A 23,305-nucleotide genomic window follows, 5' to 3' on the forward strand; every position below is an offset into this window, starting at 1 on the left:
CACAGACTATCCCCCAATTTAACTGATCCCCAAAGGTTTTTGATTAAATAGCGGAATAGAAAATATGATCCAAAAAAAGTGTATGTATATCACACGTACACAACCACACTAGGCCCCAATTACTATTGTTTGTACCCCTAAAAGGCTAGATGAGGAGTAGGGGGGGTATGGAACAGGCAGCACCCTCAAACCTTCAGAAGTATGAGATGAACCCCAACAACTTGGAAAGGTGGATCTCTCTCACACGTACCAACACAGACTATCCCCCAATTTAACTGATCCCCAAAGGTTTTTGATTAAATAGCGGAATAGAAAATATGATCCAAAAAAAGTGTATGTATATCACACGTACACAACCACACTGGGCCCCAATTACTATTGTTTGTACCCCTAAAAGGCTAGATGAGGAGTAGGGGGAGTATGGAACAGGCAGCACCCTCAAACCTTCAGAAGTATGAGATGAACCCCAACAACTTGGAAAGGTGGATCTCTCTCACACGTACCAACACAGACTATCCCCCAATTTAACTGATCCCCAAAGGTTTTTGATTAAATAGCGGAATAGAAAATATGATCCAAAAAAAGTGTATGTATATCACACGTACACAACCACACTAGGCCCCAATTACTATTGTTTGTACCCCTAAAAGGCTAGATGAGGAGTAGGGGGGGTATGGAACAGGCAGCACCCTCAAACCTTCAGAAGTATGAGATGAACCCCAACAACTTGGAAAGGTGGATCTCTCTGACACGTACCAACACAGACTATCCCCCAATTTAACTGATCCCCAAAGGTTTTTGATTAAATAGCGGAATAGAAAATATGATCCAAAAAAAGTGTATGTATATCACACGTACACAACCACACTAGGCCCCAATTACTATTGTTTGTACCCCTAAAAGGCTAGGAGTAGGGGGAGTATGGAACAGGCAGCACCCTCAAACCTTCAGAAGTATGAGATGAACCCCAACAACTTGGAAAGGTGGATCTCTCTCACACGTACCAACACAGACTATCCCCCAATTTAACTGATCCCCAAAGGTTTTTGATTAAATAGCGGAATAGAAAATATGATCCAAAAAAAGTGTATGTATATCACACGTACACAACCACACTGGGCCCCAATTACTATTGTTTGTACCCCTAAAAGGCTAGATGAGGAGTAGGGGGAGTATGGAACAGGCAGCACCCTCAAACCTTCAGAAGTATGAGATGAACCCCAACAACTTGGAAAGGTGGATCTCTCTCACACGTACCAACACAGACTATCCCCCAATTTAACTGATCCCCAAAGGTTTTTGATTAAATAGCGGAATAGAAAATATGATCCAAAAAAAGTGTATGTATATCACACGTACACAACCACACTGGGCCCCAATTACTATTGTTTGTACCCCTAAAAGGCTAGATGAGGAGTAGGGGGAGTATGGAACAGGCAGCACCCTCAAACCTTCAGAAGTATGAGATGAACCCCAACAACTTGGAAAGGTGGATCTCTCTCACACGTACCAACACAGACTATCCCCCAATTTAACTGATCCCCAAAGGTTTTTGATTAAATAGCGGAATAGAAAATATGATCCAAAAAAAGTGTATGTATATCACACGTACACAACCACACTAGGCCCCAATTACTATTGTTTGTACCCCTAAAAGGCTAGATGAGGAGTAGGGGGGGTATGGAACAGGCAGCACCCTCAAACCTTCAGAAGTATGAGATGAACCCCAACAACTTGGAAAGGTGGATCTCTCTCACACGTACCAACACAGACTATCCCCCAATTTAACTGATCCCCAAAGGTTTTTGATTAAATAGCGGAATAGAAAATATGATCCAAAAAAAGTGTATGTATATCACACGTACACAACCACACTAGGCCCCAATTACTATTGTTTGTACCCCTAAAAGGCTAGGAGTAGGGGGAGTATGGAACAGGCAGCACCCTCAAACCTTCAGAAGTATGAGATGAACCCCAACAACTTGGAAAGGTGGATCTCTCTCACACGTACCAACACAGACTATCCCCCAATTTAACTGATCCCCAAAGGTTTTTGATTAAATAGCGGAATAGAAAATATGATCCAAAAAAAGTGTATGTATATCACACGTACACAACCACACTAGGCCCCAATTACTATTGTTTGTACCCCTAAAAGGCTAGATGAGGAGTAGGGGGAGTATGGAACAGGCAGCACCCTCAAACCTTCAGAAGTATGAGATGAACCCCAACAACTTGGAAAGGTGGATCTCTCTCACACGTACCAACACAGACTATCCCCCAATTTAACTGATCCCCAAAGGTTTTTGATTAAATAGCGGAATAGAAAATATGATCCAAAAAAAGTGTATGTATATCACACGTACACAACCACACTAGGCCCCAATTACTATTGTTTGTACCCCTAAAAGGCTAGATGAGGAGTAGGGGGGGTATGGAACAGGCAGCACCCTCAAACCTTCAGAAGTATGAGATGAACCCCAACAACTTGGAAAGGTGGATCTCTCTCACACGTACCAACACAGACTATCCCCCAATTTAACTGATCCCCAAAGGTTTTTGATTAAATAGCGGAATAGAAAATATGATCCAAAAAAAGTGTATGTATATCACACGTACACAACCACACTAGGCCCCAATTACTATTGTTTGTACCCCTAAAAGGCTAGATGAGGAGTAGGGGGGGTATGGAACAGGCAGCACCCTCAAATCTTCAGAAGTATGAGATGAACCCCAAAAACTTGGAAAGGTGGATCTCTCTCACACGTACCAACACAGACTATCCCCCAATTTAACTGATCCCCAAAGGTTTTTGATTAAATAGCGGAATAGAAAATATGATCCAAAAAAAGTGTATGTATATCACACGTACACAACCACACTAGGCCCCAATTACTATTGTTTGTACCCCTAAAAGGCTAGATGAGGAGTAGGGGGGGTATGGAACAGGCAGCACCCTCAAACCTTCAGAAGTATGAGATGAACCCCAACAACTTGGAAAGGTGGATCTCTCTCACACGTACCAACACAGACTATCCCCCAATTTAACTGATCCCCAAAGGTTTTTGATTAAATAGCGGAATAGAAAATATGATCCAAAAAAAGTGTATGTATATCACACGTACACAACCACACTAGGCCCCAATTACTATTGTTTGTACCCCTAAAAGGCTAGATGAGGAGTAGGGGGGGTATGGAACAGGCAGCACCCTCAAACCTTCAGAAGTATGAGATGAACCCCAACAACTTGGAAAGGTGGATCTCTCTCACACGTACCAACACAGACTATCCCCCAATTTAACTGATCCCCAAAGGTTTTTGATTAAATAGCGGAATAGAAAATATGATCCAAAAAAAGTGTATGTATATCACACGTACACAACCACACTGGGCCCCAATTACTATTGTTTGTACCCCTAAAAGGCTAGATGAGGAGTAGGGGGAGTATGGAACAGGCAGCACCCTCAAACCTTCAGAAGTATGAGATGAACCCCAACAACTTGGAAAGGTGGATCTCTCTCACACGTACCAACACAGACTATCCCCCAATTTAACTGATCCCCAAAGGTTTTTGATTAAATAGCGGAATAGAAAATATGATCCAAAAAAAGTGTATGTATATCACACGTACACAACCACACTGGGCCCCAATTACTATTGTTTGTACCCCTAAAAGGCTAGATGAGGAGTAGGGGGAGTATGGAACAGGCAGCACCCTCAAACCTTCAGAAGTATGAGATGAACCCCAACAACTTGGAAAGGTGGATCTCTCTCACACGTACCAACACAGACTATCCCCCAATTTAACTGATCCCCAAAGGTTTTTGATTAAATAGCGGAATAGAAAATATGATCCAAAAAAAGTGTATGTATATCACACGTACACAACCACACTAGGCCCCAATTACTATTGTTTGTACCCCTAAAAGGCTAGATGAGGAGTAGGGGGGGTATGGAACAGGCAGCACCCTCAAACCTTCAGAAGTATGAGATGAACCCCAACAACTTGGAAAGGTGGATCTCTCTCACACGTACCAACACAGACTATCCCCCAATTTAACTGATCCCCAAAGGTTTTTGATTAAATAGCGGAATAGAAAATATGATCCAAAAAAAGTGTATGTATATCACACGTACACAACCACACTAGGCCCCAATTACTATTGTTTGTACCCCTAAAAGGCTAGGAGTAGGGGGAGTATGGAACAGGCAGCACCCTCAAACCTTCAGAAGTATGAGATGAACCCCAACAACTTGGAAAGGTGGATCTCTCTCACACGTACCAACACAGACTATCCCCCAATTTAACTGATCCCCAAAGGTTTTTGATTAAATAGCGGAATAGAAAATATGATCCAAAAAAAGTGTATGTATATCACACGTACACAACCACACTAGGCCCCAATTACTATTGTTTGTACCCCTAAAAGGCTAGATGAGGAGTAGGGGGAGTATGGAACAGGCAGCACCCTCAAATCTTCAGAAGTATGAGATTGTGTTCACTGTACCCCACAAAGATTGAGTTCACTGCACCCCACAATGATTGTGTTCACTGCACCCCACAAAGATTGTGTTCACTGCACCTCACAAAGATTGTGTTCACTGTACCCCCCAAAGATTGTGTTCACTGCACCCCACAAAGATTCTGTTCACTGTACCCCACAAAGATTGTGTTCACTGCACCCTAAAAGGATGTTGTTCACTGCACCCCACAAAGATTGTGTTCACTGCACCCTAAAAGGATGTTGTTCACTGCACCCCAAAAAGATTGTGTTCACTGTACCCCCCCAAAGATTGTGTTCACTGCACCCCACAAAGATTGTGTTCACTGCACCCCAAAAAGATTGTGTTCACTGTACCCCCCAAAGATTGTGTTCACTGCACCCCAAAAAGATTGTGTTCACTGTACCCCCCAAAGATTGTGTTCACTGCACCCCACAAAGATTCTGTTCACTGTACCCCACAAAGATTGTGTTCACTGCACCCCAAAAAGATTGTGTTCACTGTACCCCCCCAAAGATTGTGTTCACTGCACCCCACAAAGATTCTGTTCACTGCACCCCACAAAGGATTTTGTTCACTGCACCCCAAAAAGATTGTGTTCACTGCACCCCAAAAAGGATTTTGATCACTGCACCCCAAAAAGGATGTTGTTCACTGCACCCCAAAAATGATTTTGTTCACTCCACCCCAAAAAGATTGTGTTCACTGCACCCCACAAAGATTGTGTTCACTGCACCCCAAAAAGATTGTGTTCACTGTACCCCCCAAAGATTGTGTTCACTGCACCCCACAAAGATTCTGTTCACTGTACCCCACAAAGATTGTGTTCACTGCACCCCAAAAAGATTGTGTTCACTGCACCCCAAAAAGGATGTTGTTCACTGCACCCCAAAAAGGATGTTGTTCACTCCACCCCAAAAAGATTGTGTTCACTGCACCCCACAAAGATTGTGTTCACTGCACCCCAAAAAGATTGTGTTCACTGCACCCCAAAAATGATTTTGTTCACTGCACCCCAAAAAGGATTTTGTTCACTGCACCCCAAAAAGGATGTTGTTCACTCCACCCCAAAAAGATTGTGTTCACTGCACCCCAAAAAGATTGTGTTCACTGCACCCCACAAAGGATTTTGTTCACTGCACCCCAAAAAGATTGTGTTCACTGCACCCCAAAAAGGATGTTGTTCACTGCACCCCAAAAAGGATTTTGTTCACTGCACCCCAAAAAGATTGTGTTCACTGCACCCCACAAAGGATTTTGTTCACTGCACCCCACAAAGATTGTGTTCACTGCACACCAAAAAGGATTGTGTTCACTGCACCCCAAAAAGATTTTGTTCACTGCACCCCAAAAAGATTGTGTTCACTGCAGCCCAAAAAGATTGTGTTCACTGCAGCCCAAAAAGATTGTGTTCACTGCAGCCCAAAAAGATTGTGTTCACTGCAGCTCACACACAGAAAAATGGATGTGGATCACTGACACCTGCCTATCTCCAATCCCACACCACACAGCAATATCGATTGTAGTTTGTAGAACACAGTTTCCCTAAAATTCAGCAGACTCTGTCCCTAACAGGATTGAGAAGAGATCGTAGATCAGGATTGAGTGCAGATTCACCCCACCCCCCACACAGCAATATCGATTGTAGTTTGTAGAAGACACTGACCCTATAATTCAGCAGACTCTATCCCTAAAATGCCTACAACTCGCCCTGCCTAAACACTCCGACCTGTCCCTCAATTCTATCCGGACACAAATGGTTTTTTCCTGCCTATCTTTCCCTAATCAGCAGCCAGCACATTGATGTGTGCTCTGTCCCTTAGCTAAGCAGCAGAATGACGCTGCTGCGGCGGCTGCCTCGAACTTATAAAGACTTGGTCACATGCTTCAGACGGCCAATCACAGCTACTAAGACATTTGCAGGCATGGCTGGGATGGCTTAAGGCACACCAGTTAAACGATTGTTGATTGGCTGTTGAAAGCCCGCCATGAAAAGAGCGCCAAAGCATGCAAAACCCGGAAATAAAACGACCGAACACGGATTTTTACCCGAACATACAGTAAAGTGTCCGTGTCCGTGTTCGGGTAAAAAAAATCCAATTATTCGGTACGAACACGAATAATACAGTCCGTGTTCGCTCAACACTACCCAGGAGTTTAACTGACTTGATGCTATACTCTGATTAAAAAGTGTTCCTTTAATTTTTTTGAGCAGTGTATATATGTGTCACATATGACTGACACAGACAGCCGACACATCAGGATATGGTAAGTTAACCACTTAAACCCTGCTCACATTGCTGCTACTGCGGCAATGTGGCACTATCCCGTCCAGCGACGTAGACTTACGTCGCTGGACTCCGCCCCTTGTGGGCGGCGCTCGCGCGCCGCCGGAGGCTCGCTCCCGCTGTGTTCAGTCACAGCAGGAGTCGGGCCAGGGGAGGAGCAGCAGCGATCGCCGCTGCTCTGCCTCGATCGTCGGGGAATTGAGTGAGGAGATCCGCCCGCCTGTGTAAACAGAGCGGGCGGATCTCCATAGTGACAGGGACTGACAGATCGGAGTGTTCAGCATAGCTGGACATCCGATCTGTCCTTCTGTCACTCAGTCACCTCCCCCCCCACACATCAGTAAGCACCAGGCATACATTAACCCCTCCCTCTCCAATAAAATTAACCCCTTCCCTGCCAGTGTCATTTTTACAGTAACAGTGCATATGTATAGCACTGATTATTGCAGTAATGTCACTGGTACCCCCAAAAGTGTCAAAAATGTCAGTCAAGGGTCCGATCTGTCCGCCACAATGTCGCAGTTCCGTAAAAAAAATCGCAGATCACCGCCATTACGCGTTAAAAAAAAAAACACCAAAAATGACAGAAAACTTTCCCTTAGTTAGTAAACGCAATGACTTTTGCGCAAACCAATCAAAATACGCTTATTGCGATTTTTTTTACCAAACATAGGTAGCAGAAAACAAATTGGCCAAAAATTTAAAAAAAAATTAGATTTTTAAATTTTTTTGGGGGGGAATTTCATATAAAAAAATGTGAAAAATATTGTTATTTTTTCAAAATAAACGCTATTTTTTTGTTTATAGCGCAAAAAGTAAAAATTGCACAGGTGATCAAATACCACCAAAAGAAAGCTCTGTTTGTGGGAAAAAAAGGACGGAAATTTCGTTTGGGTACGGCGTCGCACGACCGCGCAATTGTCAGTTAAATTCGCACAGCGCCGAATCGCAAAAAGTGGCCTGGACGGAAGACAGCAAAATCCTCCGGTGGTAAAGTGGTTAAGCTGGAAATTGTGACACATACTGTATTTTCTGGCGTATAAGACTACTTTTGAACCTCAAAAAATCCCCCAAAAATGGGAGGTCGTCTTATACGCCGAGTATAATATCTCCAAGGTAACCTAAGTATAAGTATTACCGGTAGATCATGTAATAGGGCGGTCGTCTTATAAGCCCAGTCGTCTTATACGCCGGAAAATACGGTATATGCCCCAGGGCCAATCAAGCTGCCCCATGGTAACTCATTAGCCTCTACAACATGTTGCATTGGACTCCTCATAGTATGGGATGGCAGCGATAACATAGAAGAACGTGAATTTAATCTGTTTGCTCATTAAGTAACTTGTAAAGACATTAATTAGTGGCTTACATAGAGGGGATATGAAGTTATTCAATTTGCAATAATGCAAGATGTTCGATATTGCACCATCAATATGCAAACCAAATATGACTAGGTGCAATTTATGACATACCGGGCAGTCCACTAATATATTGCCACTCCAATCTTGCAAAGATCGAGGTAAGAGGAACACGATGAGGATTAAAAGTGTATGCTGAATCAATGGCAGGCATTTAGCAAATTTCAAGTAGATTCCAAGCATACGTTCGGCCATTTCACAGCTGATTAATCACATCAGTAGTGTCCCATGGCAAGGAATAACTGCATCGTAAGACAGCCCCAACTCAACCCAAACACCCCACATGCTATAAGTTGTACCTACTGCACTCCATGAGCGACTTGATAATCCCGATGATCTAGTAGCTGCGGTGTGATGATCCAGCTCTTGGGTTGCTGTGCTCGCTGATTTCTCCAGTTCTAGGTCAGCTGTGTACAATGGCTGCAGTATGTACCTGCAATTGCATGTCTGTTTCCCCATGGTCCCCCCGTCATGTTTAAGGGATCAAGGGGGCATGAATCCAGGATGTCACATGACATATTAGTGATGTCAGCGCGTTTTGCTAATGTGCAAGCGTAGCTTCCTCAGGTAGGACTGTGGGTACTAAGATGGCCCAGCATTTTTTATTGGATGTTTTATATGCATCAAGTCTAGCATTCTGTATCATAGAATAAGCATTTATTTGAAGAATATGCATAATGACCAAGAGAAACCTGGTTATCATAAAGAGAATAGTCCATGGATGACTTTTTCACATTACTTACTTCTCAGGAGAGGCCAGCTCCCGAGGACGGAGAGGCACAGCCGGAGGAGGCACAGGTATAGGTGGTGGAGGCAGCGGTGATGAAGATCTCAGTACATCGGTGCCATTATCTGAGATACTTTTTGAAAGAGGGCGGTATGTCTGTGTCTTTGCTGCAGGATGTGAATAGGCAGGAATGTAGTTTTCTGTTAAAAATACAATAAAACTATTAACTGAGAAAATAAAGTTTTCAACTAAAGATGGTCAAATACAAATACATTTTCAGAATATACAAGAACTGCATTAACTTATGTTTGCTTTAAACAGTCAACAATCGTATATAGCAGGGGTACTCAAATGTAAACTTGAAAGGTCCACTTACAAATTTTCCATTCAGTCCGAGGTCCGGAAAAGTGACCGTCAAATTCCAAATACAGAACGCCAACAACAAAAAAAAGGCATTCCCCAAAACTTGCCCCCATCCAATGCAGAGTGACCAGCGTGTGTGCCCCCCCCCCATTAATGCAGAGCCACCATGTGCGTGCCCCCATTAATGCAAAGCGACCAGTGTGCGTGTCCCCATTAATGCAGAGCGACCATGTGCGTGCCCCCATTAATGCAAAGCGACCAGTGTGCGTGTCCCCATTAATGCAGAGCGACCATGTGCGTGCCCCCATTAATGCAGAGCGACCATGTTCGTGCCCCTATTAATGCAGAGCGACCATGTGCGTGCCCACATTAATGCAGAGCGACCAGTGTGCGTGTCCCCATTAATGCAGAGCGACCATGTGCATGCCCCTATCAATGCAGAGCGACCATGTGCGTGCCCCCATTAATGCAGAGCGACCAGTGTGCGTGCCCCCATTAATGCAGAGCGACCATGTGCGTGCCCCCATTAATGCAGAGCGACCAGTGTGCGTGCCCCCATTAATGCAGAGCGACCATGTGCGTGCCCCTATTAATGCAGAGCGACCATGTGCGTGCCCCCATTAATGCAGAGCGACCAGTGTGCGTGCCCCCATTAATGCAGAGTGACCATGTGTGTGCCCCTATTGATGCAGAGCGACCATGTGCCCCATTTAATGCAGAGCGACCATGTGCGTACCCCCATTAATGCAGAGCGACCAGTGTGCGTGCCCCCATTAATGCAGAGTGACCATTGTGCGTGCCCCCATTAATGCAGATCGACCAGTGTGCGTGCCCCCATTAATGCAGAGCGACCATTGTGCATGCCCCCATTAATGCAGAGCGACCAGTGTGCGTGCCCCCATTAATGCAGAGCGACCATGTGTGTGCCCCCATTAATGCAGAATGACCATGTGCACGCCCCTATTAATGCAGAGCGACCATGTGCGTGCCCCCATTAATGCAGAGCGACCAGTGTGCGTGCCCCCATTAATGCAGAGTGACCATGTGTGTGCCCCTATTGATGCAGAGCGACCATGTGCCCCATTTAATGCAGAGCGACCATGTGCGTACCCCCATTAATGCAGAGCGACCAGTGTGCGTGCCCCCATTAATGCAGAGTGACCATTGTGCGTGCCCCCATTAATGCAGATCGACCAGTGTGCGTGCCCCCATTAATGCAGAGCGACCATTGTGCATGCCCCCATTAATGCAGAGCGACCAGTGTGCGTGCCCCCATTAATGCAGAGCGACCATGTGCGTGCCCCCATTAATGCAGAATGACCATGTGCGTGCCCCCATTAATGCAGAGTGACCATGTGCGTGCCCCTATTAATGCAGAGTGACCATGTGCGTGCCCCCATTAATGCAGAGTGACCATTGTGCGTGCCCCCATTAATGCAGATCGACCAGTGTGCGTGCCCCCATTAATGCAGAGCGACCATTGTGCATGCCCCCATTAATGCAGAGCGACCAGTGTGCGTGCCCCCATTAATGCAGAGCGACCATGTGCGTGCCCCCATTAATGCAGAATGACCATGTGCGTGCCCCCATTAATGCAGAGTGACCATGTGCGTGCCCCTATTAATGCAGAGTGACCATGTGCGTGCCCCCATTAATGAAGAGTGACCATGTGCGTGCCACCATTAATGAAGAGTGACCAGTGACCCATGCCCCCATTAATGAAGAGTGACCAGTGACATCAGCAGGGGGGGGGGGGCAGAATGGAGAGGATCGGAGTGGCTGTGTCTTACACTGGCAGCGCCGCATGATTACAAAAAGCCGAGTTCTTCTGCTTACCCGGTGAGGATGTCATTCGAAATCCCGCCTCCTGGACCGGCTTCTATGATAGACGTCACCAGTGTTCTGTCTATCATAGGTAAGAGCCGGCCCAGGAGGCCGGACTTTGTAGGACAGCCTCTCCGCCGGGTAAGCAGAACTCGGCTTTTTGTAATCATGCGGCGCTGCCAGTGTAACACACAGCCACTCCGATCCTCTCCATTCTGACCCCTGCTGATGACAGAAGGAAGGAGATCGCTTCGGCGGTCCAGATTGAAGTCCGTGTGGGTCAGGAGGCGGCCCGAAGTCCGCCTATTGAGGACCCCGGGATATAGTATGACTAAGTACTTCAAAGCACATCTCTACACCTCTTCTGTTTTTGCACCAAGATTGATATTAAAAAGTAGAGGGGTTTTACAATGAAAAGATTTTTTTTTAAATGAGCAAACCAAGGTTGGACTACTCAGCATTGCAAGAAACAGAATTTTTAATTTAATTAATTAATAAAAAGTTATAACCAATGCATTTAGTATGAGCCAATACTAGATAAAGCGCTTTGTGGTTATTATTTGAGCTGTTGAACCAGGAATTATACCTTACTGCAGTAAGTAAAAATGGCCAATAACTGATCCACTTTGATATTCATGAGAATTAGCACTTTTTAAAACCACTTTTAAAATGTGTTAATTAATGACAGTTTGTATACTTATGTGAATATTACATTTCTAACTGCAGAAAGAAAAAAAAGCTACCAGAAAAATCTAAACATTTTCCATTGGGTACAATAAATACTACGGCCAACAGAACTACATTAAACATGAATCCCATGACACATGAATGCAAACTCTATTACCGCATGTCATGGTTCCATTATAGGGTAACTAATGAACTCCTGATATTTTTATTTATTTATCACAGGTACTGATATAGCGCCATCAATTTATGTATATATATATATATATACACACAGTATATATATATATATATATACAGTGGGTACGGAAAGTATTCAGACCCCCTTAAATTTTTCACTCTTTGTTATATTGCAGCCATTTGCTAAAATCATTTAAGTTCATTCTTCTTCCTCATGAATGTACACATAGCACCCCATACTGACAGAAAAACACAGAATTGTTGACATTGTTGCAGATTTATTAAAAAAGAAAAACTGAAATATCACATGGTCCTAAGTATTCAGACCCTTTGCTGTGACACTCATATATTTAACTCAGGTGCTTTCCATTTCTTCTGATCATCCTTGAGATGGTTCTACACCTTCATTTGAGTCCAGCTGTGTTTGATTATACTGATTGGACTTGATTAGGAAAGCCACACACCTGTCTATATAAGACCTTCCAGATCACAATGCATGTCAGAGCAAATGAGAATCATGAGGTCAAAGGAACTGCCTGAAGAGCTAAGAGACAAAATTGTGGCAAGGCACAGATCTGGCCAAGGTTACAAAAAGATTTTTGCTGCACTTAAGGTTCCTAAGAGCACAGTGGCCTCCATAATCCTCAAATGGAAGACGTTTGGGACGACCAGAACCCTTCCTAGAGCTGGCCGTCCGGCCAAACTGAGCTATCGGGGGAGAAGAGCCTTGGTGAGAGAGGTAAAGAAGAACCCAAAGATCACTGTGGCTGAGCTCCAGAGATTCAGTCAGGAGATGGGAGAAAGTTGTAGAAAGTCAACCATCACTGCAGCCCTCCACCAGTCAGGGCTTTATGGCAGAGTGGCCCAATGGAAGCCTCTCCTCAGTGTAAGACACATGAAAGCCTGCATGGAGTTTGCTAAAAAACACCTGAAGGACTCCAAGATGGTTAGAAATAAGATTCTCTGGTCTGATGAGACCAAAATAGAACTTTTTGGCCTTAATTCTAAGCGGTATGTGTGGAGAAAACCAGGCACTGCTCATCACCTGTCCAATACAGTCCCAACAGTGAAGCATGGTGGTGGCAGCATCATGCTGTGGGGGTGTTTTTCAGCTGCAGGGACAGGACGACTGGTTGCAATCGAGGGAAAGATGAATGCGGCCAAGTACAGGGATATCCTGGACAAAAACCTTCTCCAGAGTGCTCTGGACCTCAGACTGGGCCGAAGGTTTACCTTCCAACAAGACAATAACCCTAAGCACACAGCTAAAATAACGAAGGAGTGGCTTCACAACAACTCCGTGACTGTTCTTGAATGACCCAGCCAGAGCCCTGACTTAAACCCAATTGAGCATCTCTGGAGAGACCTAAAAATGGCTGTCCACCAACGTTTACCATCCAACCTGACAGAACTGGAGAGGATCTGCAAGGAGGAATGGCAGAGGATCCCCAAATCCAGGTGTGAAAGACTTGTTGCATCTTTCCCAAAAAGACTCCTGGCTGTATTAGATCAAAAGGGGGCTTCTACTAAATACTGAGCAAAGGGTCTGAATACTTAGGACCATGTGATATTTCAGTTTTTCTTTTTTAATAAATCTGCAACAATGTCAACAATTCTGTGTTTTTCTGTCAGTATGGGGTGCTATGTGTACATTCATGAGGAAGAAGAATGAACCTAAATGATTTTAGCAAATGGCTGCAATATAACAAAGAGTGAAAAATTTAAGGGGGTCTGAATACTTTCTGTACCCACTGTATATATATATATATATATTGTACATTCACATCAGTCCCTCAGGAATATTAGTGTATGAAGCCATGTCTGGCTTTAATCTACCTGAAAAATACAACTGTTCAGTAAACTACATTCTAAAACAAGATTCTTCCATATTAAAAGAAATCTACATTGTGTGAAATATAAGGCTGTCATCTTTTTAAAAATACTAGTTGCCTGGCTGTCATTAGCTTCAATACTGAAGCATTGCAGATTTCATGTCCTGCATACTTTCTCCAGGTCTGTGCCTCACAAATGATTAAAGACATTTAAAGTGTATAACAGCCAAGAAAGGGTCATTTGAAGCTGGAAAGGTCTGCAATGGCAAAGTTCTCTCAGTTCTGCTAGTGCTGGTTACCTTTAAAGTACAGTATAATATATGGTATAATTTAGGTCAAGCAAAACCTTTAACTCAATGCAGGTATAGAAGACCATCATTTAATCCATTCTGTATTACTTTAGCTACTTGACCTCTGGGAAGATTTACCCCCCTTCATGACCTGGCCATTTTTTGCGATACTATACCTGACAATTGCGCGGTCATGCCACGCTGTACCCAAATACAATTTATGTCATTTTTATTTTTTGTGCTATAAACAAAAAAAGACTGACAAGTTAAAAAAAAAAAAAAAAAAAAAAACAACAACACTATTTTTTTTCTGCTATAAAATATATCCTTTAAAAAAATGGAAAAAAAATCAACTTTCTTCATAAATTTAGGCCAATATGTATTCTGCTACATGTTTTTGGTAAAAAAAAAAAATATGAATATGCGTATACTTATTTTTTTTTTTCGTAAACGGTATAGTGTCTAAGGCTACATTCACACCTGAGCGTAGCGTTTTTCGCGCGTTTTTTACCGCGATTTTACCGCGATTTTTTGCGGCGTTTTTTACCGCGATTTTACCGCGATTTTTACCGCGATTTTTGTACAGGCGTTTTTAGATTGAATAGAGATCAATGGAAAACGCCTGTAATCTGCCCAAAAAGAAGCTCATGTACTTTTTTGAGCGTTGGGCGTTTTGTAAACAGCGTCAAAACGCTCAGATGTGAACAGGGGCCATTGAAATGAATAGGATTTGTCTTGTTGGGCGTTTTGAGAGCTGATCCTAGAGCAGAAAAACGCCCCAAAAACGCCCCAAAACGCCTAGATGTGAACGGAGCCTAAAAACTATGGTATTTATTTATAGAATTTGTATTTATTTATTTTATACTAGTAATGGCAGCGATCAGCAACTTATAGCAGGACTGAGATATTGCAGTGGACAACTGGACATTAACTCACACTTTGCGGGAACCAGTGAAATGAATACAGTGATCAGTGCTAAAAATATGCACTGTCACTGTACTAATGACACTGGCTGGGAAGCGGTTAAACATCTAGGGCGATCAAAGGGTTAACTGTGTGCCTAGCCAGTGTTTTTGTGACATGTGTGTGCTTCTTTTACTAAGGTAAGAGATGAATTTCATACCATCCATCCCCCTATCAGAACAGAGATCTGCCTTTGTTTATATAGGCAGATCCCTGTTCTGTTTGTTTTACCGGCAATCGACGGGTGCCGGTGGACATCCATTGTCTGGCACCTGCAGATCGGCTTCTGCTGTGATTAATCACAGCAAAAATCACACACATATACACATATATATATATATATATATATATATATATATATACACATATATATTTATTTATTTATGTATATATATGATCCTGTACAGAAGGCTGCCATGTAGCAGTAAATTGTAAGCGCTAACAAGCAGGGCACTCTGATTCCTCCGGTATTGAACTCTATTATAACCGTACTGTCTGCCCTAATGTTGTAAAGCGCTGCGCAAACTGTTTTATGGTGCTTTATAAATCCTGTATAATAATAATAGGGAAGTCCAGAACTAGGTAATGTTAATTTACAGATGTAAATCCTAACTGAATGTAATTTATATTGCTAAAGGAAGGTGCAAAAAAACAGTTACCTTTTTTTTTTTTTTAAATCAAATATTTACTTTAACCTTTTCATCTTCATCCTCTTTGCATCTACTTCCTATTTACACACCCACACTCTAGTGATTGCTGCATGGCATTTTTCAGGCTGGGTTTCCCAGTAGTTATAACAATGAACCATGTCTGAATAATGTGCGTTGAAATGGTCACTTGTGTTTGCCATCATAAGCTAATGTGACAGGGTAAAACACAAGAGGCACAATTGGGAGACAGGGACACAGTACCATCACTATATAACAAGAAGTACCAAAACAGGGACCTTGATGGCAAGATCACCTGATATTGTTTTAATGAAAGATGCAGATATTTAAATATTGAAAGTTACTTATGCTAACATGTTAAAACTCATTTAAAGTTTTAGAGAATGTGCTGTGAGCCAATCAAGATCTACTGCATGTAACCAAAAACCTTGTTTGTGAGCCGCTCAGGCTAGGAAAGGGTGCTAGTCCTGGTACACTGCTGTGAGTGATGACTGGGAAGGAAGCCTGTCCCAGCTCCAAACGTCAATGTGTAGGAGCATGGATATCCCTTAGGCCGCACATCAAGCAAACCCACTTGTGATGGTATGTGGCAATTTCAGCCTGGGCTACCGTCAGGCCATGCCCTCAACGCGTTTCACTCCACCTCTCAGAGCTTTTATCATGGGCATGCTCATACCATCGCGAGCGGGTTTGCCTTGATATGCGGCTTAAGGGATATCCATACTCCTATAGTTGTTATCCTAACATTATGAGATTGCTTGAGGTGAGGACACATCAGTGTGATGCTGTTCCTGCACTGTCCAGTCAGGCTAGGGGGGCTGTCATTGACCAAACAATCTTGTTTAACTGCAGTGAAGAAAAGTGAGACTGCCCACCTGGCTATGTTGTCTAGGAAGGGAATCTGGATCTGAAGGTTGAGTTACTATATGTGTATTAACTCTGTATTTAGCTACATTTAACTGGTTGCCTGGAGCTCAACTTTAAGGTCTCATGCAGTAATTATTGAGCAGAGATTGATGTTTCCAGGGAGAACCCAGAGTTAGATATTCATGAAAACAACAGTAGTTTTGTTTTACAGCATTGTTGTTAGACAAAAAAAGATATCGGAACAGCGCATGTTGTGCAATGTAAACACCTGTAGCATAATTGACTACATTATCCCACGTTAAAAATATGTAAACAGGGAAGAAAATTATTAGTAATTGGAATATGTGTTTGCAAGTAGTCCTTGATTATATGTCAATGATAGGAAAAATGTAATGAACTATAAAAATGCTATTGGTAATTAAAGAGTGATACAGGTAGTGTGTGTTCTTATAGCAGGATATATTTCAGCATGACTGTACCTCGTACGCAAAGCAAGGTCCAGAAAGACACGGTTTGATGAGTTTGGTGTGGAAGAACTGGAATGCTCTTAGAATGAATTGGAATGCTAATCATAAGCCTTCTTATCTTTTTATGTCTCAGTAACCAAATGCTCTTTTGACCTAACGGGCAAAAATTGGAATAGACAATCCAAAATCTTGTGGAAAACCTTTCCAGAAGGAAAGGCCTATGATTGGGTAATGTGATGTCCTACAAGCTCATATACAGTAGATATGATAGAAAAATGTCCTTGAACGTTTGGCCATACAGTATGTGTGTGACTAGTATAACTCACCTGTGTTATATGCATAACTTGTGTTGGAATAATCACTGTCATTGTCTGTAAAAAAAAAGATAAATAAATAAATAAATACTACATGAGCATTGATTAGAATAGATTTACTAAATACTCAGTAAAATACCCGATTCAGGTTAGGAATTACTACTACCTTTTCTTTTATGTTTCATGGTTCAGCTCATTTCACAGCTCATCTCTCTTTAGAGTGATTGCATACCCATTTATTTACTTTGTTTGGTCCTTGCCCTTATCATTGTAATGCATTCCATAGCTCTGAACAATGAATAAAGGAAATGTGCAATAACATTGCATTAAAGTCCTTAATAATAGCCATGTATGGATAAATATTTGCTAAGCCTGTATATAAGAAACACCCATTAAAGCTTGTTTAATAATATATAAAAGTAATTGTGATCTGTGGTTAAAAAAAAACAAAAAAAACAAACAAAAAAAAAACTGTTCAATTAGAGAAGCAATTTTGATCAGAACTAATTACACACATTCATTTTTTATGTCTATATGACTTTCAATGCTTTTTTTGACTTTACAGCTGTTAGGATGACATTCAGGACACATGCTATGTTTTTGCTACATGCTTAGAGGAATGTTGCCTTCAGCATCTGACAAGCACTAATTCTGTGGCAATTGTCCTTTTTTTTTCTTTATTTAAAGGTATGCAATAAATGAAGATAGTCGCGGTTCACATTAGTGCGATGCAGGAACACTGTGAATCTACTGCGTGATCCTGCATCGCATGGGCAGCACAGGCAGTTCACACTGCCAGTTGCGATATGCTGGGGGTGTCAATTCAAAGTTAACGACACCCCCAGATCAGATCGCATATCGCAGTGCGATCTGACAGTTCGCATAGGAATCGGATCGCACTGGTGTGAACCACCATGCGATCAGATTCTGCTGCGGACTAAAAAAAAGGGTCCTGTGCGTGTTCACTGTGATTGCGGTGTGAATTCAGCCTTACAAACTGTATGGCTGAATTCGAACTGCACAGACATCGCATTTGATTTTAGGAGCAGTGCGCTCCGAATCATATGCAATGTCTGTGAACGCATATGTGTGAACCGGCACTAACAGTGACGCCAGGCATCGTAGTCTTGGAATCAGTTAACTGTGGTACATAGTAGGCAATATACTAATATAAGGTGATACTTTTTAACCACAACATATACAAATTGTCAGTTCGTAAGCAGCACATAACTGTCCATTTAAGATCTTGCCATGTGATAAACAGTGCTAGAAAGAATAGCAACACAAAAAAATCGGGTATGATGGCGCTCCCGGACAAAATGACATGAAAAGAAAGAAAAAACTTGGATGCTGCTCGGGATCTGGATGATAAACTTGTTTATTAAAATCAATAAAATAGGCTCCTGGTCAAGGAGAAACCAATGGTGTGCCAGGGAAGTAATACTGAGCATGTAGACATGGTACCAAAGGAGATAACTCAAAAAGCAAGGAGGACCCAGAGGCAGGAAAACAACGCTTTACCACCAGTAAGGTCTGGACGGTGTGTCACCTGTTGATGGACTGACTGACAGCCTCGATCGAATCGGGAACCTTCGCTGCAGGTGAGTCTCCGGATGGGGCGATGCCTGGGGTGAGAAGAGGTTGATGGGGGGGTGGTATCCTCAAACCCCGACCTACAGCTCCGGTGGTGGTGTGCGCCCGAGGTGGCAGCGGCCGCTGCTCGTCAGTCCCTGCTGACGCGGCGCCGGGAGATGACGTCACCAGGTGCCTAGCGCCGACATGCGCACCAGGGGCTGGACCAACGATGTAGCCGGAAGTGTGGAGGTGGCTCACCAACGACCCGGCTCTTGCACCACCAAAGGATCACCTGGCGGAGCTATTGGGGAATGCCACAATTGGAGGGAAATGACATGTTTCGGGCCAAGCCCTTCTTCAGATCTAAAGGCTTTTGTCCGGGAGCGCCATCATACCCAATTTTTTTGTGTTGCTATTCTCTCCACCCAGTTGGAATCTGGGTTAGGGTAGGCAGCAGCCCAGACTTGGACGTGACATTTAAGGTGGACCCTCTTGAGACATTGTCCGACCCCATTATCCCAGCCCCGCCGTCTGACCACCGCAACCACAGCGCCAGGACTTTTTGTTTATACTTAGTGCTAGAAAGAATCATGTCCTGTACAAGCTAAGTGAGAGGAGCAAGACCCCCACCGGCTTATATCTATTGGCCAGCACGAGGAGGTACCGCTCCTCCAGCTATAGGAAATTGATATCTGCACACTAGACGTTCCTACCAGTTGATATGTGCATACCGAAAAAGCATTTTCAAAAGTTTTCAGAGAGAGAAGAGGACACTAATGGTGTCGTAGAGAGAAGAAATAAGAGAAAACTGTGAGACAGGTAAGAGGGATAGGGAAAGATGAAGAGAAGGAAAAAAAAGGGGGGGGGGGTGGTAGGTAGGGGGACCACAGTGTGGTTGTCCATACTAAGCAGAAAGCTCTGTGTAGGATAAGTAGTCATCCGAAAAGTGAAACATGTCCCAGTGAAGCCAGCACATATTGTGCTATTCCGTCTTATCTCTGAGGACCGCTGTCAGGGGTTCCATTTGCTCAATATCATTCACTCTGGCAAACCATTGAGACATAAGGGTAAGTTCTTGTTGCTTCCACATACTGGGAATATAAGCCCTGGCAGTGTTCAGGAGATGCTTCACCCCCACTTATATAGCATTTATGTGCCGACCAAAGGAGAAGAGGGCTGAAGATGGTGTCTTTGTCAGTTTCAAAGAAGAGATTAAATTCTCTCACAACATGGGCCCTAATCTCTGGGTCCTGTAGTAGAGTTTTGTTTAGTCGCCAGGAGGAAGACCTTGGCATTTTATGTCTAGGGAGATCCGGTGCGTGATTCAAGAGAGCAATGTGGGCATTAGATACTAGTGGTATCCTGGTGTGAGAAACAAGGAAAAAATGAATTCTTGAGTATGACCCATGAGGGGAAGAAAAAAAGGTGTAGTCCCTGTTCTGTGGGTGGAGAATACGTCAATTGTCTACTAATTGATAAGAATGGAGGAGTTTTTTAAGTCTAGTTCGGGCATTGTGAGGTAGGACCAAGGATCCCTTTGTTTAGTCCTTATGTAGGTTAAGTGAAGGAGTCTCAAGAAGAGAGACATGCCCCCCAGAACTGTCATCTGACCTATGTTTGGAAGATATATATTTGCCAGAGTAAATGTCTGTGACTGGATTTTGCCCTTTAGAAAAATGTACCTGCCTTCTTGGTCAGTGCAGAGGTATAGAAACTGCTATGGGAGAGTACTGGATAGGAGGATACTGACTCCCTTGGATTTGGACGAAGGACACACACCGGGAAATGATTATTATACAATTTCGGGACTCTATCTGCTCGAAAGTGAGTTTCCTGAAGATAGACTATTTGGGGACGTTGTCTTCATAAATCAGAGAGGCAGCTGGACCTTTTTTCAGGGGTTTTAAGGCCCTCAACATTTCAGGACAGTAGTTTCAATGCCTTCTTGTTGAGACAGATCCCTATTGGAACCCTTTACTGGGTAGTGGAACCCTGAGTGGACGGGAGAAGGGAAATAAAAAAAGGAAGGGCCGGGTGGAGAGGGATGGGGGAGGAGAGGTTAAAGAGATATGAAGAAATAGAAAATAAATAAAAATAGATAATATGTTAGTGAGAACAGATGAAGGAGAAAAAGAGGGAAATAGAGAGGGAGAAGGACTCTACTACTTCAACTCCAAATGGAGCTTAACTGCTGTTATAAGCAGCTAGGGCCTATTGGGGGAAAAGATAAGGGACTTCAGGAGGAGGAGCTCCCAGTCGTTAGCAGCACCAGGAAGGCCCAACAAAGAATGTTAACAGGTAACTGTTACAGTCACAGTTATAGAGTGTGTAGAATCTGCTCCACAATTGTTGTTTTCCATGTCCCCCTGGAGCAGGATTGGTCTGGTCTTCTTGTATCCTGGGGATGCTTCAGGGATCTCTAGTATGGAGATGAGATCCACTGCATCAGGGCTATGTAGTGGTGAGAGAGATAGGGAGCGAGGCAGGCAGGAAGAAAGATCGCTGGGTGGAGACAACAGCGGCATGTCATTCTCTGAGCCGACCGTCGCCATCTCTGTGTCTCTGGGTAAGATCCACTCTTCCCAGCAACAGCCAGTGCCATCTTGATGGTGTCCGGGGTAGAGGCCGCAGGCTGTTTAGGGATCAGAAAATGGTCCATCCTGTGGTCTGAAGATCTGGAAATGATCAGTAGTTGTTGCCACTCAGGTAATGAGAGATAGGAGAGGAGCACTGTGAGGTTATTCTGGCATATAAGGCTATCCAGAAAGCTAAGGACCGGGAGCTCAGCGAGAACACGTCCTCACACTTCCTTTTTAATGAAATTGGGCTCCCACAAGCCATCTATATCTATTTTCACAACCCATCTATATTTATCGTGCCCTCTTTAATCTTAAGAAGTGTATGATACAGACTGTCACTAACATTAAACAGCAGTATTTGTTTTTCCCTTGCCCCCCCATAACATTGTTTATTACCTAGAGATATGGACAGTAAGTCTGTTGTTTTTTAACTCCCTTTAACAGACTAAGCTGTCCAGCAACGTTGGCAGGTAAAGGGTTGAGACCTGTATCGAAAACCTTTATTTCAACAGGAAAAAAACTATTGCTGTAACTGCTTAATAAGTGTTAGCTGGAGCTGGGTTTTAAATTGTTAGTTACATTGACCTTGCGGCAAAACTCCCGATGCGGAATTGCATGAAAATCACACACAACATCGCAACCAAATCTACTAGTCAATCTAACACTACCCTCTCCTCTGCTAAAAAAAACAATGCTGCTGGCCAAGGGTGTCTATGTTGCTCCTCCTTAGATACTGTAGAGAAGTGAATTTGGGAGGTCTGTTAGTAGCCAATCACTAGGTGAAAAAATATATATATAAAAGCTTGAAAAAAAGAAAGCTAACACAGCCACCGCATCCTATGATTGGTAATCTGCTAAATTTTTGTTTTTAGGTTTAGTTACACTTTAAAGTCTAGTCTATTCTAATCTTAAACCTGCTCCCACCCCCATTCTAAGTCCTACACAAACTAGCCTGTAGAAGAAAGATGTCTATACTTACCTAGTCTCAGGGCGCTCCAGTCCGGTCACGCAATCTCCCCTGAAGCCACCGGTGGGAGTCGATCAGATGTCTGGACCAGGTAAGTGTATGCATCTTCCTTCTACAGGGTAGTTAGTATACTTTTTAGAGTGTGGGGGGGGTTGCAGTTTTAAGCACAAATTCCACTTTAAAATTCTGTGTACATTAATCACCCAGAGGGGATTAGCTTTTTATAAAAAAAAAATATATATATTCTTTAAATAACAAGTAGAAGGATTCCTGATGCAGGAAGCAGTTTCACTTGCTCAATCCTCCACTTCCCCAGCACTTGATGCTTTCCCCTTCTCTACTACGTTCAGTTAGTACACTGTCCTTTGGCATCCTCACATCCAGTGCAGGGCTTTGCATTGGACCTAATGACATCAGAGGACCTCTGACAGAGAGTAGGAGCAGCTCCACTGAAAGGTAGGGTTTTTTCCCTGGAGTTCAGCTCTAAATCCAACTAATGCTTCCAGAATACACTAGGGCATTTTATGTGATCAGGTGAACCTAACAGTACAAACACTGTTTCCATATTCAAAAAGTGATAATTCCCCTATACCCTGCTGAACAAACTGAGTGGTTTCATTAATATTAGGCTACCTTCCATGGCCTTGCAAGGTAGTTTTCAAACTCGTTTGCCCCTAAAAACATTTTCCCGTAAAAATGGGGCAAAAATAAGCTGTTCTGGGGGCAAATGGTTCATCTAGTCCTTCTATGGTTCTCAATAGTAATACATTACTATGTATTTTCAATATTTTGCGCA

The 23,305-nt window shown here is 43.2% G+C and overlaps 1 protein-coding gene across 1 annotated transcript in view; it reads right to left on the reverse strand.

Moving 5' to 3' along the window:
- Nucleotides 1-23,305, reverse strand: part of SORBS2 (sorbin and SH3 domain containing 2) — a 488,340-nt gene that overhangs the window by 110,410 nt on the left and 354,625 nt on the right. Inside the window, exons 11-12 of the mRNA XM_082244055.1 lie at nt 17,401-17,445; nt 8,953-9,136 (exon numbers count right to left, since the gene is read on the reverse strand). Coding sequence (XP_082100181.1) covers nt 8,953-9,136; nt 17,401-17,445 — 229 coding nt within the window. The remainder of the gene's footprint in view (nt 1-8,952; nt 9,137-17,400; nt 17,446-23,305) is intronic.

The sequence above is a fragment of the Pelophylax lessonae genome, assembly GCF_965119305.1.
Source record: "Pelophylax lessonae genome assembly, chromosome: 1".
NCBI lineage: Eukaryota > Metazoa > Chordata > Amphibia > Anura > Ranidae > Pelophylax > Pelophylax lessonae.